Genomic DNA, 15,563 nt, shown 5'->3' on the forward strand with positions numbered 1-15,563 from the left:
GGCTTGCTTTCTTTTCAGGGTGCTTTATAACCTCATGAAAATTATCAATACCTTCTCCATTTGCTGCTTTTCATCTCATTTGACCAAGGGAGATGCATGAAGTCAAATCACCAAGAGCAGTGCTTCCCTTTTGATAATTATTTGTAGTTTGTAAATCGTCTTTAGTAATTTCCTGGACCCTATCAGTAATCCTTGTGATGAATTGTTCACATAACTCCTGATGTATATGTCATGCCCCCTGGGTCAGTGATTCAGCTACAGCTCAAATAAGTGAACTCACTTGGAGCAAGTTTGAAATTTTATTTAAAGATGTTACACATACAAAATTAAACACAGTTAACTTAGGAAAAAACAAAAATAGTTAGTTTCCAGAGGGCTGTACAACATTGCTAAGAGAGAACAGCAATGGGTGTGTTCCTTAAACCTGCCTTGCTTAAAAACTTCTGGGGCCAGGCAGTTACAAACCAACACTTTCTCTGTGTGCGTAACTTTTCTGAGAGACTTGCTGGCATTGTGTGCCCTTAGTGAAGCAGCAGACTATTCCAGGTAAGCAGCTCTGAAAGGATTGCGCACATCAACTTCCATATACAGTAAAGTGGCCTCTTTGGGACTCATTCTGCGCATCTTGCTGTGTCACCGGAAGTTTTGCCCCACTTATTTGGAGAACACAATTGGCCCTGACACTATAATCTCTCTGCATGTGGAACTCCCCTTGAAGTCCATATACAGGGGCCTTGCAGGATCAGGGCCATTGTTCAAATGCAGGTAGATCTGGTTACACAGTTATCCAGAAATCTAGAGTGAACATTTTCTTCCTGTATTAATCTAGGCTCTCTTCTACATTATGAAAAATTAAAATACAAAACTAAATAAAATAAAGCAATTTAATAACTAAAAGCAATTGTGCAATTCTTCTCTTTCAAGAAGAATTTGTAGAATGCCAGTTCTGATTTACAGAACAAATTTTCTGAAATATCCTATATTGGGAATTCATACTACAATATGTAATGTAAAGCTTCACGGTAAAACCGTCAATTCCATTGAGCAGCATGAATTCGAAGGATCATACATGGGCAAAGTATTAATCAGTTCTCACAAACCAATGATAATGCCTCTTTATACGTTGGTTTTGGCGTCCCTAAAGAGGTCTCTAAGAATGCAACATTGTTACACTCTTTATCCTTCTGCCTTCTAGCTCTTTAAAGATTGTGCACTCAACTGAGTAAGTTTGTACCATTATTTGAAAAGGAGTCTTCCTAAGACAGATACACAAGTGTGCTGCATCCAAAGATATGACATACAGAACATGGTGGTGGTGCTCCTTGCAAGAGAAGATAAGCATTGCCTAGAGGGCCGCTGTAAGTTGTGTGACAATTTCTAAATTGCAGAACTTTGGTTTAGGTGCATAGAACACTTGCAGCACAGCTTTCAATGGACTTTTGCATAGCAAGAACACCACAGAGCTGTGCCACATAAGCACATGAAACAGCAACAACTTTGTGTTGTGTAGTGTTATCAGTATTTATCCAGTAACATTCAAAAAAGACTAACTAAACACCGGGCTTGCCAATATGGCCACGAGGAAAATAGTTAAAGGATGGGAACTCTTTTCAGCCAGCTGCAAGACATTTATATAGTGAAGGCGATCGCTGCTTTGCCCCCCCAACTATTCCAAACTAGGGTGCAAGTTCCCCATTCCCTTAGTGCAAAGCTCCACCAGGATGGGGCTGCTTCCCTTGCCTGCACTTAAATTCAACCTTTTAACAAGGCAGAAATGTTGGCAACACTGAGATCTAAATCCCAAACCATGTACTTGCTGACTTATTCTTCCCAAATGAACCCACTGAGAGAGTTTGGTGACTCTGCACAGTCCTGGAGAGCACTGCAGAGGAAAGTGTACACGTCAAATGCCTTACTTCTCAAAAGAGAATAGGAATCACCTGTTCGGACCCTTTTGGCTTAGGGCAGTTTGTTTGTTAAGGAGGATTTTTGTTTGCTTTCTTTAACAAAGAGCTGGCAACAGCCAGAGCCCCTCCCTGCACGAAACGTACAAAGTTGTCCCCAGCTAATGGTCCCACAGCGTAAAGCCCTTTCTCCTGAACACATTCGTAGGTAAATGGGTCAACGTTGATGGGGTTCCTCTTGGAGTTGACTGGCTGCTCGTTGTCAATTGCCAAGTCAATGCCATTATTTGGTAGGAAGGAGAGGTTGGGGTTTGAGCCAATGAGAACAAAAGCCATAGAAATGTTAAAAACTTTCTGGTGACCACTCTTATCCTGGAAGATACACTTCTTGTCCTCTGTAAAGGACAGGACATGATGTTCAGGAAGGCTGATGTAACATTCATATGGCCCAGGACAAGTAACTGACTGTTCTTTCATCATCTGGTGGACTTTGTGGTACTCCGGATACATCATTTTGGGGAGCTGATTGAAGATGAGGCCTGGATCGTTGACCCTTCTGCGAAAGGCATGGATCACTGGGATGTTGCAATGGTGAGCAAAGAGAATTGCATCAGCAGCTGTCAGGCCAGCACCTACAATCAAGACTGGATCTGATGTCATGCCAACCCTCTTGTTCTTCACTGCTTCTTCAAGGGCAGAGAGTTTGTGATGGACAAAAGGAAGGTCCTCTCCATTAACTCCAAGCTTGGTTGGACTGTCATATGTTCCTGTGGCTAAAACCACATTCTCTGCATAGACGGAGAAGGGTTGCTGACAACCATTAGTGTTTTTGATGAATCCATCCACCTGGAAGAGATTTCCATTAGCAATCTGGTCATCTTCCTTCTCAGGGAAATCCCAGAAGGAGTCACTGTTCCCCTCATGCTCCTGCCGTTCATAGCTGGAATTTACATCTGGGCTCACTTTCCTCACAGATGTCACAATAGTCCCACAGATAAAATTCTTCTGCAGCCCTTTCTTTGCCACATAATGTTGGTAATATTGAGCAATGTCTTCTGCTGTGGCTCTGTTATTCCTGAGGCCCCTGTAACAGGATATTATAAATGATGGTTGAACAGTGAAATTCAGAGGCTTCTCCCTCCTTTGTTGCATGTATTGAAGGGCCACCTACCCTGGCACTAATGGAGAAACTGGGCCTGCATTCTCTTCTACCTAGTTTTACAATAGAGTAATTCAATTATTTCAATGGAATTACTCCTAATACACAAGTCTGAACAATCGGGCTCACTGACTATCAGGAAAAAATGGAAGAGGCAATATTTTCTGGTATGAAAACGCCACAAAAACTTTAGCAACATATTTATCCTTTACTACCCTCCCTATCACTTCCATTTTATTTTTTCTGGTGGGCTTTTCTAGACTTAGAACGTAAATGCTATAGACCTAACAAAAGCAAAAGTAGCCCAAGTATTTGCATCAGAGGGGTAGCCGTGTTAGTCTGGATCTGCAAAGAGTCTTGTAGCACCTTATAGACGTTTTGGAGCATGAGCTTTCGTGGGTGAATACCCACTTCGTCGGATGCATGTCCCACAAAAGCTCATGCTCCAAAACATCTGTTAGTCTATAAGGTGCTACAAGACTCTTTGCTGCTTAAGTATTTGCAATCTACCATCTGAATGAGTACACTGTATATTCTGTCCCATTGTAGATCTGTCTGATTAGAATACTTGTAATGTGGAACAATACAAATATATAAAATGGGCTACACTATCCAAGAATTATGATTTCCACACATATTAATTCAAATTTTTAAATGTAACTGCTGGCCACAGTCTGTTATCCCAGTGCACATTCAGAACTAACTTCTCTGTGGTCCATGCAATTAGTTCTGGTGGTATAAATTCAGAGTGAGTACCAAATAGATTGCGGGGGGGAGGGGGGGGGGGGGAGGGATTTCTTCCACTCACTGAAACTGGCTATAATAGGTAGCCAGCTGGACTTCATGTCAGATATTTCCAAATAGCCAAAGGATTTTTGGAAAAAGTAGTGTCACCTCAGTCTCCTCACCTTCTCTTGTTCCTCATCCAGTCTTTGAGCTGAAGGTCTGGAAGCCCCATCCATTCCCCTTGGCTCAGAGTGATCATAGATCCCTCAATTAACTGAAAGAACAAACAGCAAAGGAGTTAAGCAACTGAAAAATGAAAGGCATTAAGCACTAATGGAACAGGAACACTGTTCTGTTAAGTTCCAGTAAATCACACTTTAGTGTAGCCAAGGGACCTCAGCGGATCCAGATGTTTGTATGGAACAAACGGCAGTAGTGGGCTGGGAGGGCAAATCTCTCCTGCATATTCAAACTAGCTCACTTTTTGGTGGGTGTAAAAGCAGAGCTCTGCTGGATCCTGCTTGTCTTGCTGATTAGCTTGTTCAGCCCTTTACATCTTTAATCATGATACTGACTATTCTGTAAGACACATTTCATAAGCCTAAGCATTCATGTCCACATACATGCCAGGCACCCCCAGGAGGGTTTCTGCCAAGGACCAGATGGGGAATGGCTCTGTTGGTCTCGTGCCACCAAGTGAGGACAGATTCTGCAGTTCCACCAAAGTCTGTATCTGGACGCAGTAGAGTATCAAAAAGAAGAGCCACGGGGCTCTGGGATCGTCCCTCCAAACCTTCAGACAGGTACTCCAGATCCTAAAAGACAGGGCAGATACTTAGAGCCTACATCATATACATAAACACATGAGATCACTTCAAAATGCAGCAGTAATGTAATATCACTAGGTGCTCAGAAGATCTGAACTTCACTTAGTCAGAACAAGGCCTACATGTCACATAAGCCCTGTCTGGAGGATTTGAGCAGTGCACCGCCCTTGTGCTGGCCCTATATACTGTAATGATTTGGGAAACAAATCAACCCATGCGCAAAGCTTCTGTTGCCAGCATGCTCTGGGCATATGATGGTGGGGATGTGTTCCATCTACTTCTTCCTGTTAAAAGGCAAATTCATTGATACAAACCTGGTCTATAATGGGGACTTCTGGTGTTTCCTCTAGTTTCCTCTGTAGAATAGGATGAGGATGAGCAGAACCCCTTTTGATGTAAGGGATATAACCAGACAGCAGGTAGGAAAGGCAAATTCCTGAAGGACCATTCCCTGAACAAAGACAATTAAAATAACATTTCATCACTGTGGTTGGAACAATAGTCCTTTGTAAAGCATCTAATCAGATATGCAGTATGGTCCAGTGGATAGACTTCGACTCAGGGAGAACTGGGTTCTAGTCTCAAGTCAACCACAGTCCTGCTGCATGGCCTTGGGCAAATCACTTCACTTTTCTGTTTCCCTTTGTCTGTCATATCTAGGTGTATTGTAAACTGTTCGGGGCAGGGGCTCTTTCTTACAATGTCTACGTACAAAGCCTAGCACCCTGGAGCCCTGATCCTAGTTGGGACCTCTTAGCACTACTGACACTAATAAGCATCTGACAAAGTGAGTATTCACCACGAAAGCTTGTGCTCCAATACATCTCTTAGTCTATAAGGTGCCACAGGACTCTGTTGCTTTTTACAGATCCAGACTAACATGGCTACCCCTCTGATATCTAATAAGCTAGCGCTTTGTCAAATATTGGCACAATAGCAGGCTTGGAAGACAGCTGCATTTTTCAAAGGATGATGCTCCTGTTTAGGAATTAAACCTGCTCTTAGACTTTGAGGGTACATCTACACACTACACCCAAAGCTGTGGGACCCACACTTGTGGCCTCGGTGTTTCCAAGCCTGTGTTTGAGCACCCACACTGAACTGTAAACCTGGGTTTACAATTGTTGGACTCAGATCTCACAGCTGTCCATACTGCACTACACAAACCTTCTGACTCAGGTCTACAGCTTGACCTGAGTTCACACTTCAAAGTGACAGGACCCAAGCCACAGCAGGACTCAGGCTCTGACCCACCCCCTAGCAGGGTCCTAATACCTGCATCCTGAATTCTTGCTGACCTGAGTCAGAGTGATTTGTGTATGGATGGAAGCGGGGGTTGGACTCAAACCCCAGAAGAGTTAAGGCTTCATTCTTTCCTGCCTAAATGCAACTTGCATCACTTCATGATCTTGAAGGAAAAAAAAAAATCAGACACTGCTATGATGTGCATTCACGTGGCGTAGCTAATTTCCGAGAGCTGAAGTGGTGCTACCATACATCAGGTTCAAGTCCTTGGGGTCTACTGCTCAATGCCACTGTCTATAGTCATTCTGAAGCAAGTAGGTTACTGGAAAGAGATGTAGGATCTTTACTGCTCACTTCAGGGTATTTGCTAGAGATTACCTGGTAGGGCCAAGGAATTTAGACCTAGACTCATCCCAATTACCACTATGTGACACGGAAGATGTGGAGCAGGGGGTAGGCACACAATGCCTCATAGGCCAATTCTCTAATCACTTGGATACTGGTGACAGATTTGGCAGAAGACCCTGTTCTGAATAAGTCAAAGAAACTGGCCAAATTTCTCACCTTAAATTTGGATGCTCTCTAACTTGTTGACTGATTCATTTAAATGAAGCTCTATTGATTACACTAGGTCTCCAATCAGCCCTACGGGTTTAGTTCTCTCCCGCCTTTGTTTTCTCTCCTTCTAGTCACTGGAAGCAAGCAGTGAGCTGGAGCCTGGGCAAAGAGCTCTCCCACCCCCACCACCATCCCTCAAAATATGACACTTCGAACAAATAGCTGGATGGCTAAAACTTTCCTACCGACCACCCAACAACTGGCTTCAGAAGCTAATATACACATTCTATGTCAGTGTATGGTGGAGTAGTGCATGGAAAGTTTTCACATGGCTGTTTTCCAATAGGTTTAATATTTTACAGTGTCTATATAACTAGCTATCAGCCTCAACAAAGCTTTGAGCTGTAGCTCTTTAGTAACCACCATTACATAATGCAGTGTTAGAAAAAACAGTCAGGGTGACACAGCAGCTTGTAACGTTCTGTGTGCACTTTCATAGACTGTTGACATAATCCCTGCTCTGGGAGCAATGAACTGCTGGGAGCAAAGGCCACTTCTCAATTCTATTCCTAACACTGCTCTCACTTTAGATTAGAAAAAAAGCCAAGTGCAAAACTGATGGAAATAAAAACTCAATAATTAACTTGAAACAGAACAAAGGATACAAGTCATCCTTAACCCCCAACAGCAGAAGAGCAAGTTATGTCAGAGTTCCTGAGCAGCATTTAAACATCTGGCTACATGAGGTAGAGTTATGGACAAAGCTGCGGTTATAAACATGAATCTTCAAGTCCCATAAAGTAGGCCAGATACACTCCTGCCTTTGTGCTGGATCTGATCAACTGATTGCCCTGGCATGAGGGAGCTCTCAGCTGTCACAGAACCAGTATAGCCAACCCCTGGAGTACTCTCCAGCAATTTCCAGCTGGAAGTGTTCTTGGGGAGCTGTTCAGAAAACCAGAGCCTCCTTTCTCCTGTGCAGAGGGGAGGCGGGGAAATCTCTGCACTGGCAACACTCAGAGTGGTCTTTAACTTAAAACTTGTTTTGGAATTGGACCCTTTAAAAGGTAGTACCAAGAATTTACCAATCCCATTCCAAGAAAAACAAAACAAGTTTCTCAATGGTCTGTCTAAAAATGCCTCTCAGGATTCAGCCCCCTGGGACAAGTGTCCACCTCACAAAACTACTATAAAAAGGATTAAGTTACACTTCTGTGGTGCATAAACCTTGTATGGGCTCACTCCACTGGGGTGAATTTCACCCCAGTTTAGTGGTGGGCACGGAACAAGCCCAGCACTAGTAAAGCATTTAAGCACATCGACTTTCCTGGGAGCCAATGGGGCTCATATCTTAATTTAGCAAGGCACCTAAGCACAAGCTTCAGTGAAAAAGGAATGACTCCTTTATGCCAGAGAAGCCTCTGATCTGTCCTAGCTGATAACATCACTGACATGAAGAGTGAGCATGTCTAACTAACCTCAAGAGGGCATTTGAAAACAAGAAGCTCCTGTTCCTGATGCACTCACCAAACATCAAATAACTGGCTTTCTAAAACTGTAAAGAGGAGCATAACTTTTGCATTCCTACAAAACAGCTGTTTTAAAAATTAAACTATTTCACATATTTTTCCACTGTGTAAACCTGAACCAAAGCCCATCGAACTCCATGTAAAGAGTCTCAGAGACTTCAGTAGCTTTGGATCAGGCCTTAAACACATACACTCAAAAAACCCTAACTTCACAAAATTAAAATCTAGTTGACTCCTTGCCAGGTAAAAGGCACAAATACAACAATTTCAAACCTCCCTGAAACACCCATGAGACAAAACAGGTTCAACTGAATGTCCTAAAGGTCAGATAATTCTGTTTTAAAATAGCCATAAATTATAACTTTCTAGATTCTTATTTTCGTAAGTAAAGTTATCCTTTCGTGACTGTAGCGGAAGCTGAGGGGAGATAATTCCCAGAACATTTCTAGATTTAATTACAACCTTTGGAACAATGCATAAGGATGTCAAATATAGTCTGTTTTAGGAAGACTACAGCACTGGAGAACACTGATTACATTGCCAAAATATTATTTACCTATAACAACAATGGGAAGTGGTTTAGAATCACTTTTGTTTGAGAGTTTGTTCAACACTGGATACATCTTCACATCTGAAAGGATTCAGGACCAGAAATCTACCTGTAATGACAAAAAAAAAAAACCCGCAATCATTAACGATCTTTTTTTAATAACAAATACTCTCTCCTCTTCATAGCCCTCTGTAGCAGCTGATCTAAAATATTATCAGCATTTTACATAAATGGAGTTAAATTTCAGCTCCCATAAAGTATAGGTGTGCATTTTTTATTGGAAACCTAAGGTCAAATCCTAATCATGCCATTAAACAAAAGATGTCCTTGTCTTAGTCCTTCATGGACATTTTTGGTCTACATGACACAAGTGCCAGCCTCTTCTCAAGACGGGCCAAGGACTCAAATAACAGGGAATGTTGCAGGTGAGTCATAGCAAAACCTTCCCTTCTCCTATCAGCACTATACATCATGGGCTAAGTTCCTGTTACAGTGACTTCAAGGGCCATTTGGTAATTTTCCAAGCTGCTGTGCTAACACAAAATATTTCTTCAATGAGGTTCTTGTGACATTTTTAGAGAAATTTGCACATTCATGCAGCATTGAGTCTTAACTTCTGCTTGAAGACTTTAAAGCTGTTGGCATCGTTTTCAAAAAGGCCCCATCACATTGCTAAAGGTTTCCAAGTAATTTGAACTGCTAAAGCACTAAACCACTGGGTGCAGTCATTAACAAGCTCTTTTAAAAGCAATATCCTTGTCCTCTTCCAATGACAGGTGTTACTGTCACATTCATGGAGTGGAAACTATTTATGTCCATCTGTTAATCTGACATAGGTCCTTAACAGAGACTGAGATCCAATGTACATGCAGAGTTCTGAATCAGAGCTTGTTAAGCCATCCAGTGATGGACAACAAACCTATCATCCAATCCCCTAGTGACTGAGTAGGAGAATAGAAGTGAGGCTGGTTGGTAAACCCTTACCTGTCCTGTCCCTCATCAATTTTAATTGAGCAGCACCGTGACTAGGCATGTACACTAAGTGCAAGCTAGCCACACCTAACTCACTGCTATCTTGAGGCTGCAGTGACTTTCCCACCGTAAATAAATAATTGCAAAGTTGTTTGAATGAATTTGTATTAGTCATCTGTACTTTCAGTGCTGCTAATTCACTGAGACCAGAAAGGATTACAAATTCACCGTGGTTATTAGGACTAGAAAAATGTTCTCAATAGAAATCTTCAGGTAGCCTCCATTAAATTAACACCTTCATAAATTTTGAAAGCCTATCAGAATCCATTGAATGGAATGACCTGGCTCAGTGGGGAATTCTCGTCTCTTCACGGAGTGTAAAAAGATCTTCGGTAAGTGTGCTGTACATTCCCGTACCAGCTTGGCATGTCATCATGTTTGACATAATCCTCTCACCACAAATGTCATCCAACTTATGCAACCGTTCATTTAAGCTGAAGTCTGCTTCACTACTTAATGCAAGAATCTACTAAGTTCCTGGCAGATTGATTGAGAAGTCACACAAATTTTACCTTGAAGTTAAAAAAAGAGTCTAGTACAGTAATCAAGTTTTTTTGAATTTAGTCTTAGAGAAGCTGATATTCCTGTACTATACAATATATCCCTTTGCCATAAATTAATTGTAATATTAGTCTTTTACCTACTGCCTTTCCTCTGGCAGGATCCCAATTCGTGTTGCTAATTCTCACATATACTGTGTATTGGAATAATTTGCCTCTGAGATGTAGCCAGCTCTGGGACAGAAGATGCTAACTATTCTAAAAGGGTAATATTCACCCCTGAGCAGAGAGGAAGTGCAAGGCCTATGCCCCATTTAAGTTGTGCATAGTCTCTTGTGCAGATGTTCACCGTGAAGTGAATTTCAGCCATGTTGCATGAAAGATGAAGGGAAGTTAGTATCTTACTTCTGGGCATCAAAAACCAGTTTTTAAATGCAATAGGTAGACAGACCAATGGCAAGAAGCAAGACAGCTTTGGCACTGGTAAAGGCAAAAAGTAGGCATTTCACTAACTTTTTGAAGAAGGTAACACTGGTGGGTGGTGCTCACAAAATAGCAAATGTTTTCATGCAAGGGAAAAAAAATAGGCAAACATGCAGTTTTAGCCAGTAACATCTCCCATCTGAGCAAACAAAAGCATCATGGATCTTCTAGAAGGAATTAAGTCCTGGCTACCCTTTGCTTTGTACCATTTCTTTTGACAGCATTCCATCACCTGGAAATGAATGATACCAAAGAGTCCATGCTTACTTGGTCATTAGGAATCAGCACACATAGGTATCTATTTCTGCATCAAAACTCTAGTGATATCTGTTGGCCTTTAACGGTTATTAATCTACAGGTGAAAGAAACTAGATGATTTATTGTGACATTAAGTAACATTTGATCACTGCCTACTAAATGTGTGTAAGTGTTAAGCATGAAACATCTAATGGTGAACCAGATGATCCTGTGAAAAGGTGCAGTTTGAGCTTGTGAAATTCTTCTGTATTTTTAATAGGGGGGGGCAGGGGGTTCTTTTTATTTTGTATTTGCTGGGGGTGGAGGGAATGTTGAGTCCTGCCCCTGGAGAGGTGGGAGCCCCTGGCGGGGGAGGGGATTGCAGCATGAGCCTGCCACACATTCACCCCACAGTGGTGGCTCCTGCTGCTCCCATCTCACATGGCTGGGCCCAGCTTCCTGCTTTGGGCATTGCAGCCTGCCACACGGGGTCCCAGTGCTGTACAGGTTTGACCCAGCCAGGCCAAACCTGAGCCATGGTTCGATCTCGTGCCCAGTCACAATGCCCAAAGCAGGGAGCTGGGCCCAGCCCCACAGGACAGGTGGTGCTAGAACAATTTTTATAGTGCGGCGGCGGCAGGCAGAAACCATGTATGAGAGTTGCTATTACTAGTTCAAATCAGGGGGTGCAGCAGCACCCCTAGCCCCACTAGTTCCAGCACTTATGGGTGGGGCAGCTTGCTGTGCAACATGCTACCAGGTTGCAATGCCCAGAGTGGGAAACCAGACCCACCCCTGCAGGACAGGAACCACAGTAGCCACTGCTGCAAGGCGAGTTTTTCCTTTTATACTTAGGTTTTCAATTTAATTTTGTGTATTTTACATTTGCAAAAAAAACCAAGAGGCTCTAACTATAGAAATCATGGAACATAAGAGGTGTAAAGTCCTCAGACGTATCAGCCCAGGGCCTGTTTTTATAAGTCCTCTATAAATAGGGTACGGTCACAGGAACACTGTCATAACTTTAACTATTGCAGGACAACTGGTGTTGCTCAGATCCTAGTATGCCCAGAAGCAGCACCAAGACAGACTGTGGCATGGTGAATTTCTAAGCTACATTAACAATAACTTTCCCTTGAATCTAACTATGGAGACTTTCCGTCTAATTGGACGCATGATCCCTCCCACTCTGCCTCTAAATCGCTTCCTCTCTTGATAGCTCACCTTAGTCCTTCCTTTTCACGTCTGTCCATGCAGCTTTTAGGCTATGTCTCATGTTGTAGCCTTGACAAAAAGCACTGCACTATATGCAGACGTTACCCTCCTACTCACAATGACTGTTACGTTGTTGGAATGCCTTATCCTTCAGCAGCAGGTGCCAGAACTAATCAGAAACAGGCACAGGGCTAACTCCCCTACTATGCAGCACCTCTCTCCTGCCTCCCCAGATGCAATTGCAGGAGTTCAGCTCTAAGCAGGTGGGGGGGCTGTGTGAGACCAGGGAGTTGGAACTGCCATTCTACACAGCAGGATATTCTCTCAGGCAGCAAAAGTTATAATGCAGCTTGCATGGTTAGTGCTTGCCTGAAGAGTGGCAGTAGCTCTCGCTCCATGGCTGTTCCACACAACGTAGAGGTCCATGTTACGTTTCCCAGCAGAGCAAACCATGCACCTTCAGACTAGAATGACTTTTGTTTAGATTAAGCAGGGGAAGAGGAGGGATACAAAGTCCCTCCAAGACAGCAGTGTGTATTTCTCCAACAGTCTGCAGAAACACGGCTGATAAAATGGCTGCACGCTCTCTGCGGATGGGCAACGGACCGTGAACCAGCCACTGGCTGCACAGCATAAGATAATATCATGCTGCTGCCGAGACTGCTACTAAAGTGCTTCTTTTAGGGGACATAGGTGGGGCAGGATGAGCCAGAACCAGCTGTAGTTTTGCCTCTCTCAGTAGCAGGTTGCTTTGGCCTCTAGCTGTTCTGCTCTGCTTTATCCACCTCTACAGTAACAGCAGAAGCCCAGGAGCTGTGGACTACCTGTGATAAGTCGATTCTCCCTTCTATGGCTTTTGATATGTAAGAGGAAGGAGACATTCATGGGAATTATACCCAGAGTTATTGGCAAGAGTAACAACACTGGCTACGCTGTGGGGAGGTCTTAGATCCAACCCCAGATTAGACATAACTAGCACTAAAACAGATCAAATAAAAACCAAGTTTACCTCCTTATGCCAATTTCATTGCTGTGCATCTAGCTAAAGTTAGGTGACTGATACCTCTGGATACCATTTCCTTATTGCGTAGAGTAATATGTAAACTTATTTTCCATCGTGGTTCTTAATAGTTATCCTAGCACAGCTCTATTGATTAAAAAATATTCCCTCCCTGCTTTAGATCTGTCACCTGTATGGTTTATAGTAATTACCTGTTTTATAAGAAGAAAGCTAACACCAATGGGCCAAGTTCTGCACAGTTTACACCTTTGCAAATGTGTTCCATTTCCATTTATGCAAATAAAGCAGGATATAGCTCAACACATTAAATATAGAATAGAAACTGCTGACGACACAGGAAGGAAAAAACTCTCTCATGCCATTAGAGCCAAAGACAAAAATCTCTGGATCACTCTCAAAACTGAGAGGACTCATTCCCTCCATTGAAATCCAGATAGCAGGTCAAATCCTACTCACCTTCACTGTATGCATTGTACAAGTGCATAAGGTGTGTGGGAGTTTTCCCAGGGTTTATACTGAACTTGCTGGGCAAGTGCAATGGGGGAAGAAGCTGATCAAATAAAAGAAACTAGGTTGTTTTCCTTTATGTAAAACAGAACACCCAGTATTCAAACTCAGCCAGTGCAATGATGCCATTCATAGTATTGGCTTCTAATTTAGGATTCCACCTTAAATGTTCCTCTCCCTGCAACCCACCTCCCGCCCCAGCCTGGAAGTGCTTTCTGTTCTATTATTACTGTGCGCCAGAATCCATCCCCTCATTGCCACCAATGTGTCTCACTGCTTAGGTAACGTTACATAACTGTTCTGGCTAGGAGCAGTGACTAACTTATCCATCTAGGGCCAAGCCCTGCTCTCCTTACACACAACTCCCATTGGACTTAAAGGTATCACTCATGTAAAGCAAGCCAATGTGAACCCCAGCATTTCCAGGCTGCACAACTGAAATCAATTAAAAATCCAAATAAGGGAGAGAGAGAAAGCAGTGATCTGTTAGCAATACACTGGAGCAACTTTAGTAGCAAGAGCCAAGTTCTGCTGCCCTGAGCAAGCAAAGCTCCCAGCGTCAGCAAGGGGAGTCTTACTTAAGTAAGGACCATAAAATTAGGCGAGTGCAACACATGGAGAGATTTTAAGAAGGGCAGCGCAGCTATAAATAATGTAGCAGCCTGCAGGTGTTTCTGTGAGATTCAGGTGTATCAGGAGCCGCACAAGCTTGTCACCAGCACAGCAGTTTCCATCAGTTGTTGATTTCTTTTTCCTCTCTGTTAATTTCACAGGCAGCTATTTGTAATGTCATTTGATTTCATTCATTTTTTAAAAATACTGAAACTTCCAACAGTTGAGTGCAGTTTAAACTTTACTGCATCCTTCTAAAGTTTTAATAGAATCTGTCTGCTTGCATTTCTTCTCTATACAAGTTCAAAAGCTTGTCTCTCAGCAACATAAATTGGTCCCACCAAAAGATATTACCAGACCCTCCTTGTCAGTCTTATTCTTGTGATTCTAATACAAAGCATTCCATAGACACAAATGAGGAATAATCCAGTTATGTGGTTCATTAAGCTGACACCTTCTTTCTAAAAGCATTCCCTTGTGCCATTCTAGAAAGCAATGTGCTACTTATGCCTGGCTAATAAAGCTTCTTTTATTCATCTACAGTCCTCTTACCTCAGGAAATGAAGCTGATGAGAAGGAAAAAGGCTCTGTATCAGTGCCTGTATTTTTAGAGAAGCAGAACACACCATGCGTCTTGACTGTGTATTGCTCCCAGCTCCAAGACAGCTGTTAAATATTGTAGGCAACCAGTTCTAGTTTAAGGGGGTGGGGTGGAAGCCGGGGTGGGAGGGACTAAGAAAATCGCTCATAAGCATGAGTCAGCAACACTACCTAGCTTACCCTGTTTATGAATGAACTATGCAGAGTCACTTAGTGTTGTTAAATTGATAGCATGAAGGAAATAAATATGGTGAAAAACCAGCCTTAAAGGAACCATGCATCTATTGCTCCCATATGACAAGAATCCAACACTGAATAGATTTAATTCTTTTTTATTTTTAGTTTAAGAGTCTTGTGTAAATTAATCTGAGTTTTATTGTGGTGGTGTTTGGAGTTTTATTCTTCTTTAAAACATCTGGCTGACACAGCAATAATTAGTGCAATTAATAAGGGTGGCAGGGTAGCACAGCAGGCTTTCATTAAAACCAAAGGATCTTTTAAGACTATGTAGAGTCAGCAATATTGTAATTACAGCTGATCAAGAAAAATGGGTGGGGGGGACTGATTCTGGTTGATATTTTGAATTTCAATCATATTTTATTGTAAGAAGCTGGCTAGTGCATATTACATACACACCGCTGCCCCCTAGTAAAATACTGGCAGACCAGGGGTCCAACTTTTCATCCTGATGCAGGTATTGTGTGATCTACTGAAGATCAACGCTAAGACCGTCATTTACAATAAGGGCTGCCAACTTTCTAATGGCACAAAACCTAACACCCTAGTTCTGGCCCTTCCCTAAGGCCCCGCCCCTACCCCAGGCCCTGTCCCCTGCTCACTACATTCCCCCTCCCTCAG

General features: G+C 42.6%; 1 protein-coding gene across 1 annotated transcript; it reads right to left on the bottom strand.

The window, feature by feature from the left end:
* Positions 1-280: 280 nt before the first annotated feature.
* On the bottom strand, positions 281-14,804 carry OSGIN1 (oxidative stress induced growth inhibitor 1). The gene is made up of 6 exons (XM_039503903.1): positions 14,658-14,804; positions 8,505-8,607; positions 4,931-5,067; positions 4,413-4,604; positions 3,972-4,063; positions 281-2,988 (listed from the first exon to the last, which is right to left on the bottom strand). Exons 2-6 carry the CDS (start codon positions 8,569-8,571, stop codon positions 1,977-1,979), a joined length of 1,500 nt encoding a protein of 499 aa, XP_039359837.1. The 5' UTR covers positions 8,572-8,607; positions 14,658-14,804; the 3' UTR covers positions 281-1,976.
* Between the last annotated feature and the right edge of the window lie 759 nt (positions 14,805-15,563).

This window comes from Mauremys reevesii, linkage group 16, assembly GCF_016161935.1.
Source record: "Mauremys reevesii isolate NIE-2019 linkage group 16, ASM1616193v1, whole genome shotgun sequence".
NCBI lineage: Eukaryota > Metazoa > Chordata > Testudines > Geoemydidae > Mauremys > Mauremys reevesii.

Excerpts from the sequence above, each read along its gene's own strand:
- OSGIN1 (XM_039503903.1), bottom strand. The coding sequence starts at position 8,571 with ATGTATCCAGTGTTGAACAAACTCTCAAACAAAAGTGATTCTAAACCA. Across the intron at positions 4,605-4,930 it reads AAGTCCCCATTATAGACCAG|GATCTGGAGTACCTGTCTGA; the intron begins GTTTGTATCAAT and ends CCTGTCTTTTAG. Across the intron at positions 2,989-3,971 it reads TGGATGAGGAACAAGAGAAG|GGGCCTCAGGAATAACAGAG; the intron begins GTGAGGAGACTG and ends ATCCTGTTACAG.